This window comes from Megalops cyprinoides, chromosome 21 (assembly GCF_013368585.1).
Source record: "Megalops cyprinoides isolate fMegCyp1 chromosome 21, fMegCyp1.pri, whole genome shotgun sequence".
Lineage (NCBI taxonomy): Eukaryota > Metazoa > Chordata > Actinopteri > Elopiformes > Megalopidae > Megalops > Megalops cyprinoides.
In genome coordinates this window covers 8593657-8615917 of record NC_050603.1, presented here as the reverse complement: position 1 = coordinate 8615917, position 22261 = coordinate 8593657, and the positions used below count along the sequence as shown (strand labels likewise).

At 40.9% G+C, this 22261-nt stretch overlaps 2 protein-coding genes across 6 annotated transcripts; one reads left to right on the top strand and one right to left on the bottom strand.

Annotated features, from left to right (window-relative positions):
• Positions 1-4177: 4177 nt before the first annotated feature.
• Positions 4178-8277, bottom strand: LOC118768860 (visinin-like). Its single transcript, XM_036515819.1, has 3 exons — positions 7897-8277; positions 4569-4680; positions 4178-4263 (listed from the first exon to the last, which is right to left on the bottom strand). The coding sequence occupies exons 1-3, from the start codon at positions 8275-8277 to the stop codon at positions 4178-4180; spliced, it is 579 nt and encodes a 192-aa protein (XP_036371712.1).
• Positions 8278-14428: 6151 nt separating this feature from the next.
• LOC118769051 (splicing factor U2AF 65 kDa subunit-like) lies at positions 14429-21650 on the top strand. 5 transcript variants are annotated; one of them, XM_036516058.1, is made up of 12 exons: positions 14429-14670; positions 14811-14969; positions 16168-16300; positions 16781-16887; positions 17037-17188; positions 17442-17558; positions 18078-18216; positions 18537-18616; positions 18746-18868; positions 19847-19954; positions 20485-20736; positions 21461-21650. In XM_036516058.1, the coding sequence occupies exons 2-12, from the start codon at positions 14921-14923 to the stop codon at positions 21593-21595; spliced, it is 1395 nt and encodes a 464-aa protein (XP_036371951.1). In that variant the 5' UTR covers positions 14429-14670; positions 14811-14920; the 3' UTR covers positions 21596-21650. The 5 variants fall into 5 exon arrangements, with proteins under 5 accessions (XP_036371951.1, XP_036371955.1, XP_036371953.1 ...); XM_036516062.1 differs by having other exon boundaries at positions 14429-14969; positions 16784-16887; positions 19868-19954; XM_036516060.1 differs by having other exon boundaries at positions 14429-14969; positions 16784-16887.
• The last annotated feature ends 611 nt before the right edge of the window (positions 21651-22261 follow it).

Genomic DNA, 22261 nt, shown 5'->3' with positions numbered 1-22261 from the left:
ACGGGCATTTTGAATACATACTTTGGATGTTACTGATGGAGTCCTGCCTCGTTAGTATTTTCTACAAATCAGTAATGAATTGTCATTTCAGGGCTGGACTGCAAAAGAAACTGAATGAGTGAACATTTTGCCATTGAGGGTTTTAAGCTTATAACACTTGTTTGTACTGGATATTGTCAGGCTGGATTGTGGTCGACTGCAGTAGGCTGTGGAGTGTTACACACAGCTAGTTTTGTATTTTACACCTCCAAATACAGACATTGGACGTAGAAAAGATGCTGTACTCCCAGACTAAATTCTATTCTGCGTACAGTTTTATTGTTAAAGGGAAAACTCAGTGAGACTGAATGACACCTGAAAACAAATGACATAAAAAAATCAGTCATTTGTCATACATTGTTTTATGTTGTTTGTGTAGCATGTAGCGTTTCAGTGGAAAATGAACAGTGTTGCCATGTTTGGTCTGCTGGGTGATGGACGTATCTGCCCTCTGAAAACAACAATGTAACAAAGTCTGAGAAAAAGGCGAAAAACTTATGAAATCACGACAATAAAACATACACAATTATTACATACCACAGGCACCTATGCTACTGAAACATTAGCAGGAGATCTCAATCACAGACAATATCACTATATTAATCCTTAATCCATGGATGAGAAATCACTTCTGTGTGATTGCAAGTAAAGAAGAGTGGGTTATCAGTGGTCACGAGTGTCAGTTATATACGTAGCACCTGTCATAACAACCCTGGCAGAAATCTGTATGTCCACCCTCTTCTCAGCTCCTCAGACTGGCGAGATCTGTTCACGTCCTGTGTTTTTGTTCAGCAGTAACATTTGAAAAGCTGTACAGTCATATTTATGTTTTGTATATGATATAAAGTATATACTGAGAGGCAACCTCACATTTTTCACTGTGCTAGCAGGCTCCTTGGGAGGATATGTCCTTGGTTTTAGCATCTATTGTCCTGGCTAAGAATCTATACTTATTTTAGCCGGTAAAACTGGGGGGGATGATTAAATGGCCATAAGGACAGAGCCAGACTGGGAATTTTTGCCAGTGGCCAGGGAGCTGCCCACTCAGTGATCAGTGCCATAAAACCGTTTAATGACCACAGTTATTCAGAACCTCAGTTTAACATATCCTCTGCAAGGCATCTCCTACAGCCCAGTGTCCCCATCGGTGCAGGGGCATTGGTCCCTTGCTAGGGGCAGAGGGAAGGTACCACATCTAGGTGATGACCAAACCCAGCCCCACTTAGCCTCAACTATCAGTCATGAGATTATGAATTATCCTCATCATCTTGAAAGTCTATGAAGTCGAAGATGTCATAATTAGAAGTTCCAAACAATCAATCATTTTAAGTTCCGCAATGTTAGCAGCAAATTGGATTGGAATGTATAGTACAGTTGGATGTAGAAATCCAGACAATGTTTTGTTTTGTTTAGAGTCATGAAAAATGTAGGAAAAATAGAAGGTCGGGCATTTAATATTTTGATATTTTCTCAGTTCCACTTCATTCAATTTTAACAACGGAAATCCTGTCACAATTATTGTGATTGCCATAATTATTGTGATAGTAGTAATTATAACGATGGGATATTGAATAAAATGGTGTCACTGTGTTATTTTTACTTGTGTTTGTCTTTTTTCTGTATATGTCTGCATATGAGAAAACCCCTTTGTCTGCTTAGTTGCTTAGTATTTTTGTAATTTTTTTATTCTGGCTTTTGATTTCATTTACTATGTATTTTAATATTGAAAACTGAGCTGTGCGCAGACAAAAAAAACATTTACATTCGAATCAACAGACAGAGATGGTAAGATTACAGGGAAAGAGATTTCGAGAGGTCAGCTCACAGCTGCTCTCATATGTTGGTCAGAAGATTATGTCTGTAATCCCAAATTAGACAGAGAGACAGAGAGAGAGAATGTGGGAGGAGGCACACTGTGAGCCGAAGGGAAGGGAGCTGTCAAAGTGACTGGAAAATGAAAGGAGACACCAAGCTGAAGTGTTAACCAGAGGGAGTGAGAGAGAGAGAGACAGGGAATAAGACAGGCACCATGCCACACTGACTGGCCAAAATGAGGCTTTCAGGTTATCAAACATGAGGGTGAGAGGTTAACGCTTTAAACACTGGCAATAAATACGGTACAATACAAGTTTATTTATCATACCAAGGGCAATTAGGACATCTTTCAACTGTGTCAATTAAATATGCAGTTTGGAACTGGAACATTAAATTTGACACAGAGAGATCGATAATCCTAGATTACTGATTAACATGTGATGCCTCTGATTTTAGGCCCTTAATAATATCATTTGCAAATGTACTAGACGGTTACATAAGCAGAGAGAGGACAACACATTTCGGTACATATGTACATTTACAAAGTCATACCAGCACACTCAAGAAATGTAGAAATATTTTTCCACAATTTATTTTGTTCAAAAACAAAAAATACAAAAAAAAAAAAAACACCACAAATACAATGGCGGTTTGTGTGCGCATGTTCATGCACGCATTTGTCTGTGTGTTTGCGTATATTATTCCTATATCTTTGTTAATTAAATTGTTAATGTAATTAAACCATTAGTAGAAGGCCATCCACCTTATCATGTGTTTCACACAATTGTCGTATGTAGGTTGTTGGAATGTTCTGAAATGAACAAGGTAGTCTGCCTTAATTACCCAGGCTTAATTAAACTAAAGTCTAATTCTAATAAATTACTTTAAGAAGATTTTAAAAAATTGGAGTGGTGATGTGCCCAAGAGAGACAGCTATTTATTCCTAATCCAGCACTGAGACACAGCAGTTAACTAGATTACCTTTACTAAAAACAGGAAGGTAACAGATGTTTTTTTGTAAGTAGTTATCAATAGCATGGTGTTAGTTAGGGTTAGGTAACTATATATACAGTACTGCGCTGACCTAATAAAAATGGTGGGGACATTTCCAATGGCTTTGAGAGATTTTCAATGCTGTTATGCAGTTTGGTCTTAATTTTTCCTAAAGGAAATCTTTATATTTTTTGTTTTATACGTGTTTCTCTCCAGTCACACATCTCCAATATTGTGAAAGAGAGAAAAAAAAAACACAAACCCAATTTAAGCATAAAATGCAAGATGTTAAATTGGCTTAATGCGAACAGTGATCTCAACTCAACGCGAATGTAAATGTAATATTAAATGTATTCATATCTCACTGGATACGCACAACTCTTTGGATCAGAGCATCTGCCAAGAGACAAAGTGTAAATGTATTGCTCTTGAAAGTCAACACAGATAAGGGTGTCTCCCAGATAATAATAATTAAAAAAAAAATTTACAGTCCAAACTGCCCTACACAGATTCATTTATCGTAAAACATATTAGTAGCTTAAAATGTTTCAAAATTAGTAATGGGTAGCTGGTTATTTTACATTGCTTTTCCATGCCTACCACCACCCGGTATGGTTAGGTGGACTCAGCACAACACTAAAGGCAGTACTTAACTGAGTAACACATCATTGCCAGCAACATGCCAATTGGGTCACACCGGAGGAATGCCATTTAAAGGCATTTATATTTATTTTAGTTTACTATAAAATGCCTCTTTGTTCTGTTGCTGGTTTTAAAGTAATATAAGTGCATAGTTCAGCTTTACAAGGACATATTTGCTCTTTTCTCACTCTGTTACCTTGTTATGTTAAAATGCTCCAGTTAATATATGTTGCAAAGTTTCACCCTATCATATTGAGAGGGGAATCAGAGATGAAAAAAGATCAACATTCAGTAGTTTTTTTTTTTTTTTAACACCTACGCTCAGGGATACTCAGGGATGCATTTTATCAGCCTTCCATAGCCTTTCTCCCCCATGACCCATATGGCAAATTATATTTATAACATATAACATTTCATCATCAAGGATATACCATTTTGAATAAATTTAAAGTACAAACAGTTATACTGTGAATGTGAAACATTAAAATGTTTTAAACTAGTCAAAATTCAAGGATAATAAGGTGATATACAATTTAAATGTTCTTTATTACACTTTGTTACTTTTCTAAAAATTGAATGCTTGCATCTGTTTGTGATACCTTCTTTCTCAAGTGGAGACCTTAAACAGGATCCAGTTTTCAGGGTTGCATTATATTAATATTGACACAGACAAAGAGACAGGAACCCCTTATTTTGAAGGGTCATACTGTATGAGATGGAGAGCATTCTCATTCTCTGTCACACCTTTGATAAATTCTCCTTCAGCCAGTCTCTCTGTAAGAGATAAGTAAGAAAGCAAGGGTTAATACGGCATTCTCTCACTAACTGACTTCATTCAGTTAGTGAGACAGAGGCACAGAAACCGAGGTTTGTACTGTTGCAGTCAAACCATGTGCCATGTTTGTAGCAGGTTTTAATGGAATATGTATATAATTTCTGTGGAAATCTTCACAGAAACAGCGGCACAGTATTTTTCCCATATTCCATTACTATGCATGTAGACAGTAGCTGAATTACCAATGCACACTAACAAAACACGGAGCATCCCAGAGCTGGGGAACCTGCTGTTTTCCTCTCACCGTTATCCTTTTTATCAAAGTAGCTCCACAGTTTGTTCGCCCTCTTCTCGGGTGTGTTCTCGTCGCTCGGTAGCTGGTCCTGTTTCTCCTTCGGGATCAGCTTAAAGATGGCCTGAAGAAAAGTGAGACACGGGGTCATCTCCTTGTTTTATAACGCTCTTCCTCCACCAAGCTCTGCTTGGATTGTCAAAGAAGGATTCATGTGGTTGGTCTGGGGCACCTTTTCTTTTTTATCACCATTCTGCCTACACAGCATCTGGGGCTCTTTTTCACAGTATAATTATTTTTCTATTTTTTTAAAACGATCCTTCTTTGTGTGCACACTCAGCAGAGTCTAGAACAATTGACGCTGAGGCCTGATTGCACAACAGACTGTCAGATGGAGGTAGCCGGCAGATCTGTGGCAGAGCAGAACCGAAAAGCTCCTGCTTCACTCACATCGTGACTCTGCTCTGCTTTCTGGTTAATTAAGTGTTGTGAGCATTTTCATTACTGTGCATTACATTACATTACATTACATTACATTATTGTGCTGCTCTTGTCCAGACCGACTTAGGTCATAGGTTACAATTTTACATGTTATCCATTTATACACCTGGATGGTATACTATAATAGTAGTATAATAATAATTATTAACTATTATTATTTGTAGTAGTAATATCATTATCATCATCATCATCATCATCATCATTTTTTCTTGTCAATATAACTATTTATATTTAAAGCCTCAACTGGTTTTTTGATTAGTTTGAATAAATGGCAATGAAATGTAAATACCACAAAACCTGGGTATGTTTGTAGGGGACTATGGAAATATTTTGGAATTTCTGTGGAATGCATAAACAACATCTTCATCTGAATTGCCAGGCAGTTGGACAAAATGTACACATAATACTGGCAGTACACTGTTTAGTTTGTAAAAGAGAAATCTTTAAAAATATGGCCTCTACAAGCCAATTAATTTACAGTATTCACACATGACATACAATCCATGCATAACATGCCAGCCAATTGCCTCTGTACAATCTTTACAATAACTCCATTGATATGATGTCAAAGTTATTATCAATACAATAAAGAACATGCCTGCCACAGCCCACTGAAATTCAAACAACTATCAGCATTTTATTTAAAAATTGCTTGTGTTGAACTGCTGGAAGAAATTGCCTGTAATTATGTATATAATATCTTTGCACAAACATTCCAAGTTTGTTCATTGGAAGTCTGCTTTTAGAGAAATGTATACCATGGCCCAATTAATTCAAAGAAGTACCAAAAACACATAATTTAGTAGAAATGTTAGATTTTGCATTATCTGTTTTTAATTCCAGGTCATGATTCCAGGACATCACTCACAGAGGACAAAGCAGCAGTGATAATCTCCAATGTGGACTTCATAAATAACATGGTTTGGCATATTAATTTTCACTCCATTTAAAATCACTTATTTTCGAGGACATAGACATAGTAAAATTTACTGTGGAATGACAACTGCTCATGAAACTGATGAGGTGAATTTTAGGGTTTTCACATTTTTAATCTGTGTATTGACCTCCTATTATCTAAATTGATAAGAAATGTCACCACCACTCCCTAAGAAATTGCAGTTTTTACTGAATGGGTTATGTATATATATGTAACATTTACATGTTACATTCAAGTGTTGTAAATGTAAATGTAACATATTTAACACTTCAAAACTAAATGTATGTGTGAAATTTGTATGATTAATCAGCAAGTTCTTAGCAAACCAGCAGCCACACCACTGTGCATCTCTCTTTCCTGCCAGCAGAAACCAAGCAGGGATGAGTGTAGCTGGTACTTGCATGGGAGACCTGTTGGGAAAACCAGGTTGCCGCTGGAAGAGGTGTTGATTGGCCAGCAGGGAGCAGTTTTACCCCTGGACCTTACAGGAAACCAGTGCTCTGTGCTGTAGAAGATGCTGTCGTTTGAATTAGATATTAAAGCAAGATCCTGACTCCCTGCAGTCATCAAAGACTTCATGGCACTTATTGCAAAGAGGAGGTTTGAGTTTCCCTGGTGCCCTGGCTAAATTACCAATCTGGTCATCTATGTATAATCCTCCAGATTAAACAATCAAATAGTAACCTTTAAAAATTATTTTGAATATTGAATTCATTCATTGAATGTCAACAGAATAGTATTGAAGTATTATCAACAGTTTGTATTGTAATTTTACATCTGGTGCCCCCGCCACTGAATAATCTCAGCCTGTGTTTCAGACTAATCTTTCAATTTAAAACCCAAGTTGGCATTGATGCACTGTATTGTCACACACAGTTCATCCCATCATAGTATTTTTTTTTTACATTACAGGTTATGGGGCTGTTCCAAATGGCTTACAGCTATTAATCCTGTTTGACTACCTTAATATTGATGCAACAGACAGTGATAAGATATCCACCCTGCCTACGCTGGCATACATCCCAGCCAACTAAGGCCACGTTGTTTTAGTTTAAAGTACTCTAATCCCAGTGTACCTCAGTCCAGTTCACTGTCTATATTTTAGTCGCCTTACTAAGTTTGTCCCTCTATCCCTCCCTGCCCCATCAGCTTAACTTAAGAGCCGGCTAATTTGTTTTCTCCTTCTTATTTTAGGCACACACGCACACCAAGGTTAGAAAGATCTGCCTTTAATTAAACACCGAGGAAACTGGAATCAATTAAATGGGGAATGGTATTGCCACATTTGCACTTTTTACGTACTACATTCATAAATATTTCATCCTATCGCAGTGCCCTTTTTTTAAAGAGAGGCCAATTGCAAGGTTCCAATTACTTATGACAGGACTGCCTAGCACAAATGCCTTTAATCATCTTGATCAAGTAAGAAGGTGTTCAAGGCCTCCAGTGACTAATGCTTAACAGATTGAATTAAGGCCTTCCCTTTTCAGAGAGCAGGGTTTATTATTACCCTACCCTGGGATAGTCTCTCTAGCAGCTTTTTTGTCTTGACAGCTGACAGTGCTGGAGCCCATCCCAGCTTTTTGGGCAGGGAGCAGGTGGCAGGCAGGCAGGCAGGAAGTTATACTTTCTGAATGGGATAGGCAGTTATCCAACACAGAGGTGTCCGGAGATGTACAGTGCTGAGCAGCACAGAAAATGATGCGTTTGAGAGTCCTCACTGTGACTCAGGTGTCGCCTGATACCATCCACTAGCACAGTAGTTCATGTTCGTGTGGTGAACATACCCACTGTGGGACACTGTTTTCAAAGCATGAAATCAGCTCCAACAGATACATGTTTGTGAAAACAGTGTGGAATGATTGCCATGTAAACCTGAGTAAAACAAGGCCCATGACTTACCTGGCATATCTCGGTCACTTCAGACTTGGTGATGTAGCCGTTCTTGTCCACGTCAAAGAGCGAGAAGGCCCACTCCAGCTTGAGAGCCATTTTGCCAGAGGAGGTCATGTGCAGGGCTATGATATACTCCTTGAAGTCCAGAGTGCCATCGTCGTTGGTGTCGAAGGAGCGGAAGACGTGCTGGGCGTAGGTCTTGGCGTCGCTCTCGGGGAAGAAGCGCTGGTAGATATTCTGGAACTCATCGGGCGTGATGCGTCCCGACGGACACTGCTTCTGGAAGTTCTCATACCACTGTGAGAGCTCGGTCTCCGAGAACTTGGTGTGGAGCTTCAGGTCCTCCAGGATCTCCTTGGAGACCGCGCCACTTTTCGCGTTGCCCATCCTCTGGTGCAGGCAAGAAGAGCGTTAGGGATGGTGTGGGAGAGGCTGTGCGCTCACAGGTGCGTGAAGGGGTGCTTGGGGTCTGTCTCGCGTGCCTTTCTCACGGTTCCTCTGTAGGCCTTCTGTTGGCTCTGATGTGCTCCTCCTTTCTCTTTTGCCTTTTACTTCCAACACAAGGCCCACACCCAACAGCTTCTGAAAACAAAGGTGAATACACTGATTTTGTGAGGAGTTGGTGTGATTACGTGGGAAGGAGCTGCACAAACTGTAAAAATTATTGCAATGGCTGGTTGATTGTTGAAGGTCATTTTTCCATCCATGACACCTTTGAGCATATTCTGTCAATTACTGTCTGAATTTTTTAATATAAATGTCTACTTCAATAGATACAAATAAACATGAAAGCAAGAACAAATTATAAAGCTTAAAGAGCACTAGAGACTATTAACACATGCAGGAAAAATATGAATTGCCATAGTTTACCTTTTAGCAAAAAGAAAGAAATATTAATTTTTTTTATTTGGAGTTGCCTTTAGTTTTACCATAACAAATACTTGCCAGTATATGTGCTATGACCAATATGATGTAAAGAGAAATTTACAAGAAAATGTTCATTAACATAAGCATAATAGCATATTAGAAGTGAAGAATTTCCAAAAAAAATCTGTTGCCTTATTTGAGGGTTTTTGAATAAGATCTTGACAGAGTAACTGTGGGATAAACCAAATGAAAATGACTGCCATTACAGAACGAGACAATGAATGATCAAAAAATCTCTTGATCAAATCACAGTAGCCCCTTGCATTTAAAAAAATGAAGCATGAAAATATGCCCTAAATTGTAATTTACCCCAGTATCACTATATGCATGATGGTTGTTATCATTAACTGGATTATACTTAATAATTATATTAGTACTTAACTAGTAACTCCATTAGCTGGATTATTAAGTACATAATATTGTATGTACACGCTTTGATAACTACTGTGAAATTAATTGGTAACAAGAATGAGAATAATCAGTAATTTGCATAAAATATATTTATTCACCTTCACGTTTTACGTTTAAAACTAGAACCCCACTCCCACAGCCATTATTTCAACCATTAATAATCTCACGTATTCTCTCCCTCTAGTGAAACCTCTTTTTTGAGGAAGGTAAAATCTGCATTTCAAACCTAAATGAGTCACAGAAGGCAACTGGCAAATGAAAAAAAATCTGAACCATATGAAAAGACATGCAGTGGAAGAAGACAGAGCAATGGAAGTGTGCAGCACAAGCAGTTTAAGAAACATGGGAGGAAAGATAGAACGACAGAAAATTAATTAAAAAAAAGGAAATTAACTCATCAATAAAGAAATATTAGGAGGGAGTGAAAGAAGGATGGTACACATTACAAGAAAACAAAAACAAAGAAAAAGAGAGAATCCCAATGAAATAAATTCAAAAAATCAGACTTTGACCCTACCTGTTTGAGCAGCCAGGAGATGAGGTGTCAACTGGACAGGCACTACAGAGAAAGATGGGAAGAGGAGGGGATTGCTACCTTTGAATGCTGGACTAAGTCAATTATCCGGGATTTTGAGTGGCTGAGCCGTAATGGACTGAAATAAACTTCTGTCTGAAATAAACGTGTTTCTTTCTGCATTTTTTTCCACTCTAACTGTCTGTGTCTATCTTTAGTGTCTGAGTGTTTGTCTGCCCCCACGTATTTTAGTAGACCTGGCAGCATGCCACTGCTGTGCCAATACCTTACGTTGCTATATATTTTCCTCTTGCTAAATTTTACCACTGTCTCCTGCTTTTGCTGTTTCACAAATAAATAAAATATGTAAGTTTCCAAATTTTCCATGCATAATATAAAAATGTTTTACATTGTCTGTTTCAGTAGATAAGAATTTTCATACAGTGAAATTGTTTGGCTCATGCTTACTGCTAAAGGTGCAACAGTGACACAACCTATGCCATTCAGGATTGAGTTAAGGTAAGGGTCTCTCTTCTGCCTTGCATGTCAAGAGTCTTTAAATAAGCTTAAATGACTTGTGACCCATGAGCCACAGGTCACCATCTGTTGTCCGTGGTAATATTAAACACCCCTTTCCTTGCCTCTTTTCATACGACTGGGGTAGCAACAATTGTTATGTGAGTCTCACTTTGTGTATATCACATAGAGACATAGAAACCAACATTACAGCTAGAGCAAACCACATCACTGTCAGAGTGAACCTCAAAACTAGTAAAAAGGATCACATCTATGATCATTGATCCATATATCATTGTGGTAAGAGAACCACAAAAAGGCAAGGCAGAACCACAGGCCACAAAATGTTACTTGCTTGTGTGAAAAGTTTGTGTGATGTTTTTATTGAGAGGACTATAAAAAAAGATTTTACAAAACTGTGAAACTAATTTGATAAATTGGACATTGGAGAACATGATTCTTGAATGTCTGTGACATACTTTTACTGCTGAACATATTTATTGTTTACTTCATAGCATTCTATGAAGTAATGTAGATACAAATTTTCTCTGTCTTGCGTGTCTTTTTTCCTATGTCCTACTATCTCACCATCTGTCACCTTTGGAAGGCCCTGTGTTTCATCATCACTGTCGAAGAAGAAGAGAAGCTTCTTCATCCGATTCCTTGTCTGATGCCTCAATCTGCCTCTTTTTGTGCTCCGCACCCATAGGTGCCCTCCTCCTCCCCACTTTTCATGCACCCATTCCCCTTCCTTTCATTCCTACTTTTTTCAATGAGAGGATTTTTCTTAGCCTATAAATATGCACAGATATACTGTGTTTATAGGATTACTCACCCACCCCCAGTCCTCTGAGCCCATAATTCCAGCCCTGCCTCAAAAACAATCTCCAACCTCTGACCTTTCCAGAGGAGATCAAGAATGGAGGAGCAGACCATAAGACAGTACAGGAGACAGAAGTAGGAAATAGCGATGGAAAGAGGAAGTGGGACGTGCTTCCCAGGAGCACCACTGTACAAATTTAACAGATTGAGAGCGTCTGGAAGGGAAAGCAGGGGAATCAACACACAAGGGAGAGAATAGCAAGACTGAGAACGGATGGGGAAATGTCCTATCAATCATTTTAAGTGTCTACTCACACCTCATTCTATTAACACAATTTCCCTGAAGTGGTATTAATAGGGAAGTGACTACTCTTTTCAAGTGGCATTGCTATTGGTCCTGTGTACAAAGACAGCATACTTAAGTACTCTCATTCTGGCGCTAGGGTACTTCCTTGATAATTACTTTAAAAGCCCTGGTACTCTAATCACATGGGCCAATATGTTGTGTCAAGCTACATTTACATTTACATTTATTCATTTGGCAGACACTTTTATCCAAAGCGACTTTCAGGTGAGGCAGAGTACAACGCAAGCAAAAGGCCACATGAGGAGTCATCAATATTAACAGTATGACCAGTATGACCAAGTTTCAATAGTTGGCCAGAAAAGGCACAAGATAGCTGGTAGAGATAAGAGTCCATGAAACCATAGACTCAAAATTTATTTATTTATTTAATTAATTTTTTAAAGATGATTTTGCAAAGATGAAATTGCTTAAGGTGTTTCAGGTGTTCACGTGAGTGCAGAAGAGCTGTGTCTTCAGATGTTTCTTGAAGATAGTGAAGGACACAGCCGAACAGATGAAGTGTGGAAGTTCATTCCACCATCAGGGGAAGCTACAAACCAAGATGTGGAAACAAATCAACGTAGTTCACATTCCCAAACCTCAATATGTAACAAGTTTTATTGAGGTCCTACTAAGGCCAACTAATTCAACATGAACTTGAAGACACATGCAAGTTTCTAGAGCACACACATCTACGTCCATACCAGTTTTGTAAGAGTGGCCCACACTAGTGAGGATATCCCAGTTATCGCCTTACACAGATTAGAGCTGGAAACTCCCTCTTATGCAAGTAACTTAGCAACGTTAAACTCTCTCTAAATTTGGCCCGGACACTATTTCCACTTGTATCTCTTCTGTCCACACCTCATCTCCAGGACAATCCTCCCTCTGACTGCAGTGTAGCATTTTAAATTTATATATGTATTCCTATATGTCCATGTGCGAGTGTGTATGAGTCTGTGTGTCAGAGTGCAGGGATGGGGGGTGGGGGGGGCAATCTCTTTTTGGGGATTTGTAATTCCTTAAGTGCAATCATTTTGATTACTGGTTTAAAGATATCAAGTACTGCATCATCATAGTGGTCAGTGAAAATGGGCATCAAAAGAAAACATCAGCTTTACAACCTGCAGGAATCAAACTGTTCAGGATCAGAATAACCCATGCCTATTCGTGTCCTCTTTCAATACGGCGGAAAGGCCCATCTCCGTGCATTTTCCTGCATAGTACAAGCTGTGTGTTTGTCTCCCTCTGTAGGTCACAGTGTATGTATTTACAATGTATTTATATTCCAGGAAGGAAGAAAGAGAAAATGATGATACAGACCCAGGAAGGTTTTTTTTTTCTTTTTCTTTTTTTTTCGTTTTTTTTTTTTTTTGTGAACAAGCTCAGGGCAGAAGTTACCAGTAAGGGCTTATCTAGGAACAGAATACCAAGCCACAATTCTGTCTATAACCACTATAAGCTTAACAGCAAAACTAGCCATAGATCAGCACTTAGAAGCAGCTTCTGCCTGTAACATGGGTAGACAGTCAAAGTGTACTCTTGACTACTGAACAAAACTAGGCTCAGTGTACTGTGATCACAATTCTGGTATAGGGTTATTGTTTTTTCTCATGTCAAATTTTGTTATTAAAATGCCATCTAAATTAATCTGACAAGGATGTTTATTACAGCATGTGAAAATGATGGTAATGTTTGCATGTGCAGTGACTGAAAATGTGTTCTGTGCAAGGCCTGTGTAGATAGGGACATACACTCATCACAATGCTGCTACATCCCGACAAAGCCCAGCTTTGATGTCTGCTTAAAGTGAGTGTTAAAAGAACATGACTAATGCTTCCATCCCACTCTGAGCTTTGTCATCTTTAATGTCTTTCAGGAGCCAGAGCTGAACAGCAAAATCACTGAATTCACACTGTCCCCACATACCTGATTATTTAATAGTGCTAACAGCCAGTGTGGTGTACCAATGTGTGTACCATTTCCCAAATGGCTTAATAGGAAATAGGCAGACAATGACTTAGTTGAGTTTTCTGACTACATAAACCTCAAAATACACAACCAAAATGTCTTGCTAAAAAGCTCAGCTTTCGTCTGCTCTAACACCCCAGACAAATACGAAATACACTGTAATTTATTGAGAATGTTGGTCAGCCCAATAACATATTGTAAATACATTTAAAAGCACATTAATACAAAGCAGAAATATATTCCAATATACCAAAATGCCAGTAATTTATATATTTTCAATATATTGATTTAGCAAAAATATAAATAAATACATCTAAAATATATTTTCAACATATTTGTTTTGTATGGGATTCACATATCACATAGTGTAAATTCAGATTCGTGGTCAGGTGATGCTCGTCCTACAAAGAAGATGCAAAGCAGGAGTTGACTGTCAGTCCTTGTTTCATGATGACTTGGTTTATGGCAAAAAAAAAAAAAAAAACACCACTGAAATTTCATGCATGACACATGAGGCTTGGGGTTAACTTGAGCTTGACCATGTCATCTTGTAGCTAACCTTTAAGCTCTCCCATCCCACCCTCAACCAAAAACATTAAAATGTAAGGTTCTGTTATGTTCTGTACAGACTGATGAAATTGTATGTACGACTTGGGACAAGGGGCTTTGGTGTCTTTCTTCTTTTAAGTTTTTTTTTTATTATTCAGTGTCTTCCTTGTTTGAAGACCATGCTTCGCCTCTTGCTATTATGTTCTACTATGTAACTCTCAGGAGTTCACCTCCTTGTCTCATAAAAGCAACTGTCGACGCTTGTAAAACGGATATTTTTCATGACCAGTTAGGTGGGTGTCATTGAAATCTATTTAAAGTGACTGTGCCGCGAAGCGCAAATGGGATAATGAAATTGAATTTGCGACTGGGTTTCTAACACCGTTTCCTAAGAGCGCAGTCACCGTTGGTACCGATCATCCACGCCGACGGGTGGCGCAGTTCCGTAAACGGGTGCGGATAAACTTCCGGCAACGCGGGAGACGGCGGTTTCCGAGGTCAGGTCAGGAGCGTGAGGCCTCGTCGTACCCCCTCGTCGAGAGATAGAAACAAAACGAGAGGAAAGACTAATCTGGAAAAAGGAAGACAGTTTCTTATTCCATTAATCGCAGCGCCTAAGCCAAGGCTAGGCCTACTCGCGTTTTGTCGAACTAGATGATTGTTAGCTAGTGAGGCTAGTTCATTAAGGACACAACAAAAGCGGAGTATCGCACTGCAATTTTCAGTGGGTTTGCCATTATCCTGCTTGCTGGTTACCTTGCTAGATAACTCGTTAGCTATATTTGTATCGTTTTATATCGCTGTATCTGACTACATTTTTGCATTTTTATACTTTCTTCTTGGTGATTGTGTGGTGCCGACCAGCTTGCTACCGAGCGACGTTTATACCTACGTACTATAATACTGGCTAGCTAGCTGCGAGCTAGCGGGCTGCTATCCCCCACGCCGACCGTCCATTCAACTACGAATCCAAAATGTCGGATTTTGACGAGTTCGAGAGGCAGTTGACGGAGAACAAGCAAGGTTGGTGATCGCGTATTAAGTTATCGTAAACTGTTCGGTATTTTCCTGCCTGTGCTGGTAGTTTGTTAGCTAGTTATGTATGTAAACCACCAACCAGCGTAGCTACTTGGCTAGCGAGATCGCGTCCGCTTTACAATCAAACTGGCTGCTTGTTTATTACCCGTTGGCCAACCAGCCTGTGTGTTCAATAGGTGTTAGTGAGAATTTAGTTATGAAGCAGCAATCGGTAACGTTAGCCATCTTATTAGGCTAAGTCGCTACATGGCTAGCTGACTTTATTTAATTGGCTAGCAATGCAGGCGACTAGCTAGCATTAATACCTGTGTCCGAACAGGCCAGCTGTCTTGCCTAATATCCAAGGTGGCTGTGCTTTGAACGACTGACTGTCGGTTTTACCTGTCAACCCTAACTGGTCAGGACACCGTGCACCTCGCTAACTGATTGCAGCATGTAACTAGCGAAAGTGTGAAAAAAGTGAAAGAGTAGCAGATGCAGGCGTATCTCTTTTGTTTCTGAATTAGATAGTGTTGGTTCGCTAACTTAACCAAGATGGCTACAGCTAGCACTAGATTGTAGGAAGGACTATGTAGCTATCAAGTCGGTATAGTTTTATTTGTTTATCTACAAAGTATTTTCTGCTGCGTTTTTATTTGGGTCAGTTGAATGATTGGAAAGGTTCGTCAAGGAAATGGAGGCTCGTGCGTTTACCCAAAACACTTCTCCATGGCATGTGTTCAGCCAGTGCATGCTCTGTGCTGGTTAGCGACTACACTGAGAGCTGAACTGGAAAATTGATCTTTTGCATTCATAATGTATGAAAAATGAGTAATATGAGGGACCTAGCACCCGCATTTAATTCATGGACAACCTGCACGAAACTCCAGAGCTGTACGTCCTATACCCCTGCTGTCTATACTGGAAGGGGACCCTATTAACAAACCATAATTTTTCACAGATAAAATCCCAAATCTTGACAAGATTGGAAAGGACAGTGAATTTTAAACCCCAGCACATGACGAGTCTCATATGTAACACTCACATGGTTCAACTCAAACTAGTTACCAAAAGAGACCAATTAGATTTTCATTGGGACCCGTGTAGCGTGCCAATCAGCCATTCTCGGCAACTTTTATTACACTTGGAATTCTGAAAAGCGTTGGAATTGTAATGTGTAAATTTGCCCGCACCTCCCCCCCAGAACGGGACAAGGAGAACCGGCATCGGCGCCGCACTCCGTCCCGCAGTCGCAGCCAGGAGCGCAAGAGGAGGAGCAGAGAGAGGAGGAGCCGAGACCGCCGCAGCGACAGCAAGGACCGCAGACAGAGACGCAGGTAAGGCAGCTCCTGAGGCGGAGACGCTGCCTGCAACTTTAGAAATGCCATACACTTCCATGCGACATCAGACATGCTGGTGATGTGCAAGGTGTTAAACGGCTGTTGCGTCCCCATGGTCACCTCTCAGACCAGAGGCAGGTGCCACCCAAACACCAGTATGTTGAAGGTATGGTACCTCTCACACTGTGAGGTAAAGGCACGAAGGGCAATTGTTGTGGCATGGGATAACTGTGGCATAACCCTTTTAAATTTCTTTGAAGTTGTCTCTTAATTTGTCTTGTGGAGATTGTCAAAGTTTCTCATTCATACCTTAGTTCATTTGAGATTTATTCACTTAAAGCAGTCATTTTCTTTATGCTGTAATTGTGGAGGCTTTTTTTTAAGGAAATGAATATATTGGTAGCTAAGGGAAACAAGATGTGTGTGTTCCTGAAGATAAAACCCTCCTACATCTTTATTTCATCATCCCCTTTTCAGCAGTCACTCCCCACACCGTGAGAAGAAGAAGAAAGTGAGGAAGTACTGGGATGTGCCGCCGCCTGGATTTGAGCACATAACACCCATGCAGTACAAAGCCATGCAGGGTCAGTCTCCTCACCTACCCAGCCTGTCTGCCATCTTGTTTTTCCTCTTTGCATTTCACACTGTGGGTTTCTGTTTATACATTTACTTTTCTGTCTGGCAGTCTGTTCTTCTACTGAACACATTTATTTCTGCCTTCCCTTCTGGACAGCTGCTGGACAGATCCCAGCCACTGCCCTGCTTCCCACGATGACCCCAGATGGCTTGGCAGTCACTCCCACTCCTGTGCCGGTTGTGGGCAGCCAGATGACTCGGCAGGCGCGGAGGCTCTACGTTGGCAACATCCCTTTCGGCATCACTGAGGTAGGGAGGGGCTGGGGACCGCGGGAGCTGGCAACCACAATAGGCCTGACAGCGATAGTGATGAGAGGACTTCTTTCATAGGATAATGATTCACAGGCTTATGTTCATATTGTCATTTTTGAGGTGTGTAGTCATGGAAACAAAACCCTGATGATTTTTTTTATTATTTTGCATTGAGTTATCTTGTGTTGGTTAGACTGATGTAATGTAGCCTGCAGTAACAGTGAAAATGTTCCCATTTCTCCATCCACAGGAGTCCATGATGGATTTCTTCAATGCCCAGATGCGTCTGGGTGGCCTCACACAAGCACCAGGAAACCCTGTCCTTGCAGTGCAGATTAACCAGGACAAGAACTTTGCCTTCCTCGAGGTTTGATTAGTACTTAGTAATTAGTTTAGTACTTCTTTTTTTGTTTAAGTGGCTTTGTTTAAGCAATCCAATCAATTACTAATTAAATCTAAAATTGCTTACTAGGGCAGGGTGCCTATCAAATGTAATGTTGAGAGAACCGTTCTTGTGATATCGCAATATATCACATAAAGTTATCAATTTAAGAAATTGATATTTTTAATAAACCTAAACAACAATGTCCGGTTTAGGTATTTCTTGGGGCTGGTCTATCATAGGACTTAAAAAAGTCAGTATAATCTAAATTCAATATCAATTTCCCATTATTTATTAAATTAAATGGTGCTAAAGTTACGCTTATTCTTGCCTGCTATGTGAGACAACCAAAGTTGTCGAGCTACAAATCAACAAAAGTTGCATTACGACTGAGTGGATAGTATGGCATAAAAAAGAACTTGAGCGGCTGCTTTGAAAATATGAGAAGCAAAATCATTTTTGATGTGTAGTGCCGAGAATACTAGATTTCTCTTCCTCCCTCAGTTTCGCTCTGTGGATGAGACCACCCAGGCCATGGCCTTTGATGGGATCATCTTCCAGGGACAGAGTCTGAAGATCCGCCGGCCACATGACTACCAGCCCCTGCCTGGCATGAGTGAGAACCCCAGTGTCTATGTCCCAGGTATACACACTAGTGTAATAAACTGCACAGTCATTTGTTCATCCTGATACTTACTCACTCTGGTTGCTGCCCATTTTGGGGATGGAACCAGGTGAATGCGAAGTGCGTTCCCCAACACTGCTTGGTAAACGTGGTAAAAGTGAAGTTACTTTATTTAACGACAGTGTTTTGATATCGGTGTCATGCAAACGGGTAGTAATGCTACAGTGTGAAACGTTTTTAGTGTGTACTTCATCAGCGTAATTGAGTATGCCCGCTTCTGAGAAAATAGGAGAGGATGATTACTTCTGCAGTAACGTTCTCTCTCCCCCCTGGTGTAGGCGTGGTGTCCACAGTGGTGCCCGACTCAGCCCACAAGCTCTTCATTGGTGGTCTGCCTAACTATCTCAACGATGACCAGGTTAGTTTCTAGGCCATGAGTCTGTGTTCTGTATTATGAACTCACTATAGAAAAGGAATTTATTGCCTTTCCTCTCATTCCTTTGATCTGTCTCCTCTCATAACGCTATCCCTCTCTCTCTGCTCCCAGGTGAAGGAGCTGCTCACCTCTTTTGGCCCTCTGAAGGCCTTTAACCTGGTGAAGGACAGCGCCACAGGGCTTTCCAAAGGATACGCCTTCTGTGAATATGTTGACGTCAATTTGAGTGATCAGGTAATTGTCTAGACACGTAGTTCTACAAGAGTCATAGATATACCCTTCAGCACTGCACTGCTTATAGAATAGTATATGCAGGGAAATCAGTCCCACATATACAACACACTGAACCAGTCTTTATTCATTTGTAAACATAGTAGATTATCGATTTGTTGCATTATGTATGAATGCATTAAGATGTATGGATTTCAGACCAGTAGTGCAAGCTGTTTACATTGATTTTTAATGCTAATTTAATGTTGTATTTATTAGCACTGTTGCCATAATGCTTCTCATGAGCATAATCGATAGTAGTCAGTCTTCTGAATTTATAATGTTCCACTATTGCTCCTTTAAGAGAGCATGTGGCTTCCATTTTGCAGTTTCACCTGTAAAGATTTTCTCTGCAGCAGAACCTCTATGGTTGGATTTCCCTGATTAAAAAGTTCATTTATTATTACTGAGCTGTAAGTTGTTTGTTTAATATTTTTAAAACTGAGCTGAAATTGAATAGAAAGAAAAACCGCAGGGAATGCGGTGACATATGACATAATTGGCTATGTAAACATATAGCCAATTATATAAGCCATATAGCCACATATAACCATATAACCCCCCCCCCCCCCAATGGCAATAGTCTTATGTGTTGTGTACATAAGATTCTGGTGTTCTGCACCACATAATATGAAAATTTGGGTCATCTGCCAACCCGTAGCTATACCAAGAATATTTGTTATATCCATAGACAGCAGATGCATAAGGAAGTTAGGGGTGGGATCGTTAAATTACAATCAAGTGTCCATATCACATTGACATTTCATAGCGTAACATGCAAAGGCAGGGCTCTTTGAAAGCTGGAAAAAAAAGAAAAACACGTGCGTCATTAGGACCGCCGCACTGATCCAGCCAGGGCAGGAGGGTAGCGCAGGTGAGAGTAGGGGCTCAGCCGAAGGCGTTTCTGTGTTAAGTATTGACTCCCGTATTAACCTCTCCAAGGCGCACTGTTCACTGTCGCAGGCCATTGCGGGGCTAAATGGAATGCAGCTGGGCGACAAGAAGCTCCTGGTGCAGAGAGCCAGCGTGGGATCCAAGAACGCCGCTCTGGTAATGGGGGGGCGGGGGGGAGCGCGGCTGCCCGTTCTGCACACGTGCCAGCCAGGCTGGAGTGAGCCAAGCCTAACGTACCGCGGGTGCCACGTCGCTTTTAAAGAGACAGCTGCGGGGGATTTGACTGTTCATTTCGTATTTCGCTGTGCTGCATGTTTTTTTTTTTTTATTTCGCTGATTTTATGTTGTTTGGTGTATGCGCTCTCATTGTTCCATACCCCCTTTGTTTTTCATCTCGTTCTCTTGTGATTTTACAGTAGCTCAGTCGCAGAGTAGCCAGGAAACCGACAAAATCCAGTTTAAAGAGAAGCATGGTTATCTTAAATGCAAAAAGGTGACAAAAAGGCTCTGCGCAATTCAGTTGTATAACCCCTCATGCCTTCCTCCTTCGAATGTTCAGCAGGAAAATTGCACTGGTCCACATATTCACGGGTGGTGATGTCCAGCCGTACACTCCTCCCTGAAGGCTGACTCCTTCCTCTCTCCCCCCCTCCTCTGTGTGCGTCTCTCCCTCTTTCCAACTCCAGGCCAGTATAAACCAGACCCCGGTGACGCTGCAGGTGCCGGGGCTGATGAACAGCTCGGTGGTGCAGATGGGCGGCCTGCCCACGGAGGTGCTCTGCCTCATGAACATGGTGGCTCCCGAGGAGCTGCTGGACGACGAGGAGTACGAGGAGATCGTGGAGGACGTGAGGGACGAGTGCAGCAAGTACGGCCAGGTGAAGAGCATCGAGATCCCCCGGCCCGTGGACGGCCTCGAGGTCCCCGGCACCGGAAAGGTGAGCGGAGAGGGCAGGGCTCTCTGGGTGTGGGCTTTTCTTGTGTGTGGGCGACAGTTGCCGGTTCGGTTCCCCATGGGGGCACTGCTTCTGTACCCTTGGGCAAGCTACTTAACCGACAGTTGCCTCCGTAAATATCCAGCTGTATAAATGGACAACTTTGTAAAAACCTGTAATTGATGTAAGTCAGCCTGGATAAGAGTGTGCTAAATACCAATAATGTGGTCGTTATTTTGTGAAATGATATCTGGCTGTATGTATGGATAACATGTAAAACTGTAACTTATGTAAGTCGATCTGGATAAGAGCATCTGCTTAATGACAGTAATGTAATGATATGAAGGAAACCATTAGCAAAAACCACAGATGCAAAAGGGGTATGTTTTACTTATGTCTGGAGTAGCTGGTGTGTAAATACCATTCGAGAGACATGCACCAGGTTACTAGAACGGTAAGATATTGTTATATTTAAGTCCAGAGAGCACAAATGAAACTCTGCCAAATTAATTGGAACCTTCAACTGTATGACTTTCTTGATTGTTTTGTGACACTAACCCCAACTGATGTGGAAAATATTCTATTTTCCCGGCCTACCAATTTTAATAGTATTTCAGCATAACTTAACTACCTTAACCACCTTGCATCCTTTTCTCTGGAGTCAGTGGTGACGTCATGCTCATGTTCATGAATGAACTCTTTTATCCTCTCTCTGTCTCTGTCTCAGATCTTTGTGGAGTTCACGTCGGTGTTTGACTCCCAGAAGGCCATGCAAGGGCTGACAGGCAGGAAGTTTGCCAACAGGGTGGTGGTGACCAAGTACTGCGACCCTGACGCCTATCACCGCCGAGACTTCTGGTAGACACGGAGAGAGTTGTGTAGACAGCCGAGACTGAAAGAGAGGAAATGTTTGTGAGGAAGTGGTCTAGGGGTGGGTGGGTGGGTGGTTGTGGGGTGGGGGGGGTGGGGGGTGGGTACGAGGGAGACTTGAAGGACTTTTGTATTTAGAAACATAGTTGGGGAGCAGGGGGTGAGAAAATAAGATTTCTAATGTCCAAAAACATAGACCATTTAAGTTCAGAGAGAGGGAGAATTTTTGTACTTTGTCATGTGGAAGTGTGGGGTCATCTCAGGTTGGGTTGTTAAAGGGTGTGTTTTTGTATCTGGAAGGATGGTGAATGAGGAGGAATGTGAGGGATGGGTTAGTGATGAGGTTCAGGCTTGTAAACTGTGAAGAGGAAATAAAAGACGATTTTGACTATATTCAAGTTGTTTTATTAAGTACAGAGGGGACAAACATTTCTAAATTGCCCACTAGCCTCAGCAGTTAACCCCCGTTGAGAGTGAGAAGTGGGAACGGAATAGTGGGCTATGAAAGGAATCATTGTAAACCCTGAAATTTGACCATAGAGTTGATGGGGAGTTACTGTGCTTAAATCTCTTGCCTTTTAAATCTCTGCGCTCGGTCCTTGTGCTCTTCCCTTCTTAACCTGCCTTACCTGATCGCCCTCTCCCGTTCTTTCCTTCT

What these genes read in the sequence shown, in the direction of transcription:
- LOC118769051 (XM_036516058.1), top strand. Translation starts at nt 14,921, where the DNA reads ATGTCGGATTTTGACGAGTTCGAGAGGCAGTTGACGGAGAACAAGCAA. An exon ending in GTTGACGGAGAACAAGCAAG is followed by an intron (nt 14,970 to 16,167) that starts GTTGGTGATCGC and finishes CCTCCCCCCCAG; the next exon opens with AACGGGACAAGGAGAACCGG. An exon ending in AGGTCCCCGGCACCGGAAAG is followed by an intron (nt 20,737 to 21,460) that starts GTGAGCGGAGAG and finishes TCTCTGTCTCAG; the next exon opens with ATCTTTGTGGAGTTCACGTC.
- LOC118768860 (XM_036515819.1), bottom strand. Translation starts at nt 8,277, where the DNA reads ATGGGCAACGCGAAAAGTGGCGCGGTCTCCAAGGAGATCCTGGAGGAC. An exon ending in AAGTGACCGAGATATGCCAG is followed by an intron (nt 4,681 to 7,896) that starts GTAAGTCATGGG and finishes ACTTTTCTTCAG; the next exon opens with GCCATCTTTAAGCTGATCCC. An exon ending in CTTTGATAAAAAGGATAACG is followed by an intron (nt 4,264 to 4,568) that starts GTGAGAGGAAAA and finishes TATCTCTTACAG; the next exon opens with AGAGACTGGCTGAAGGAGAA.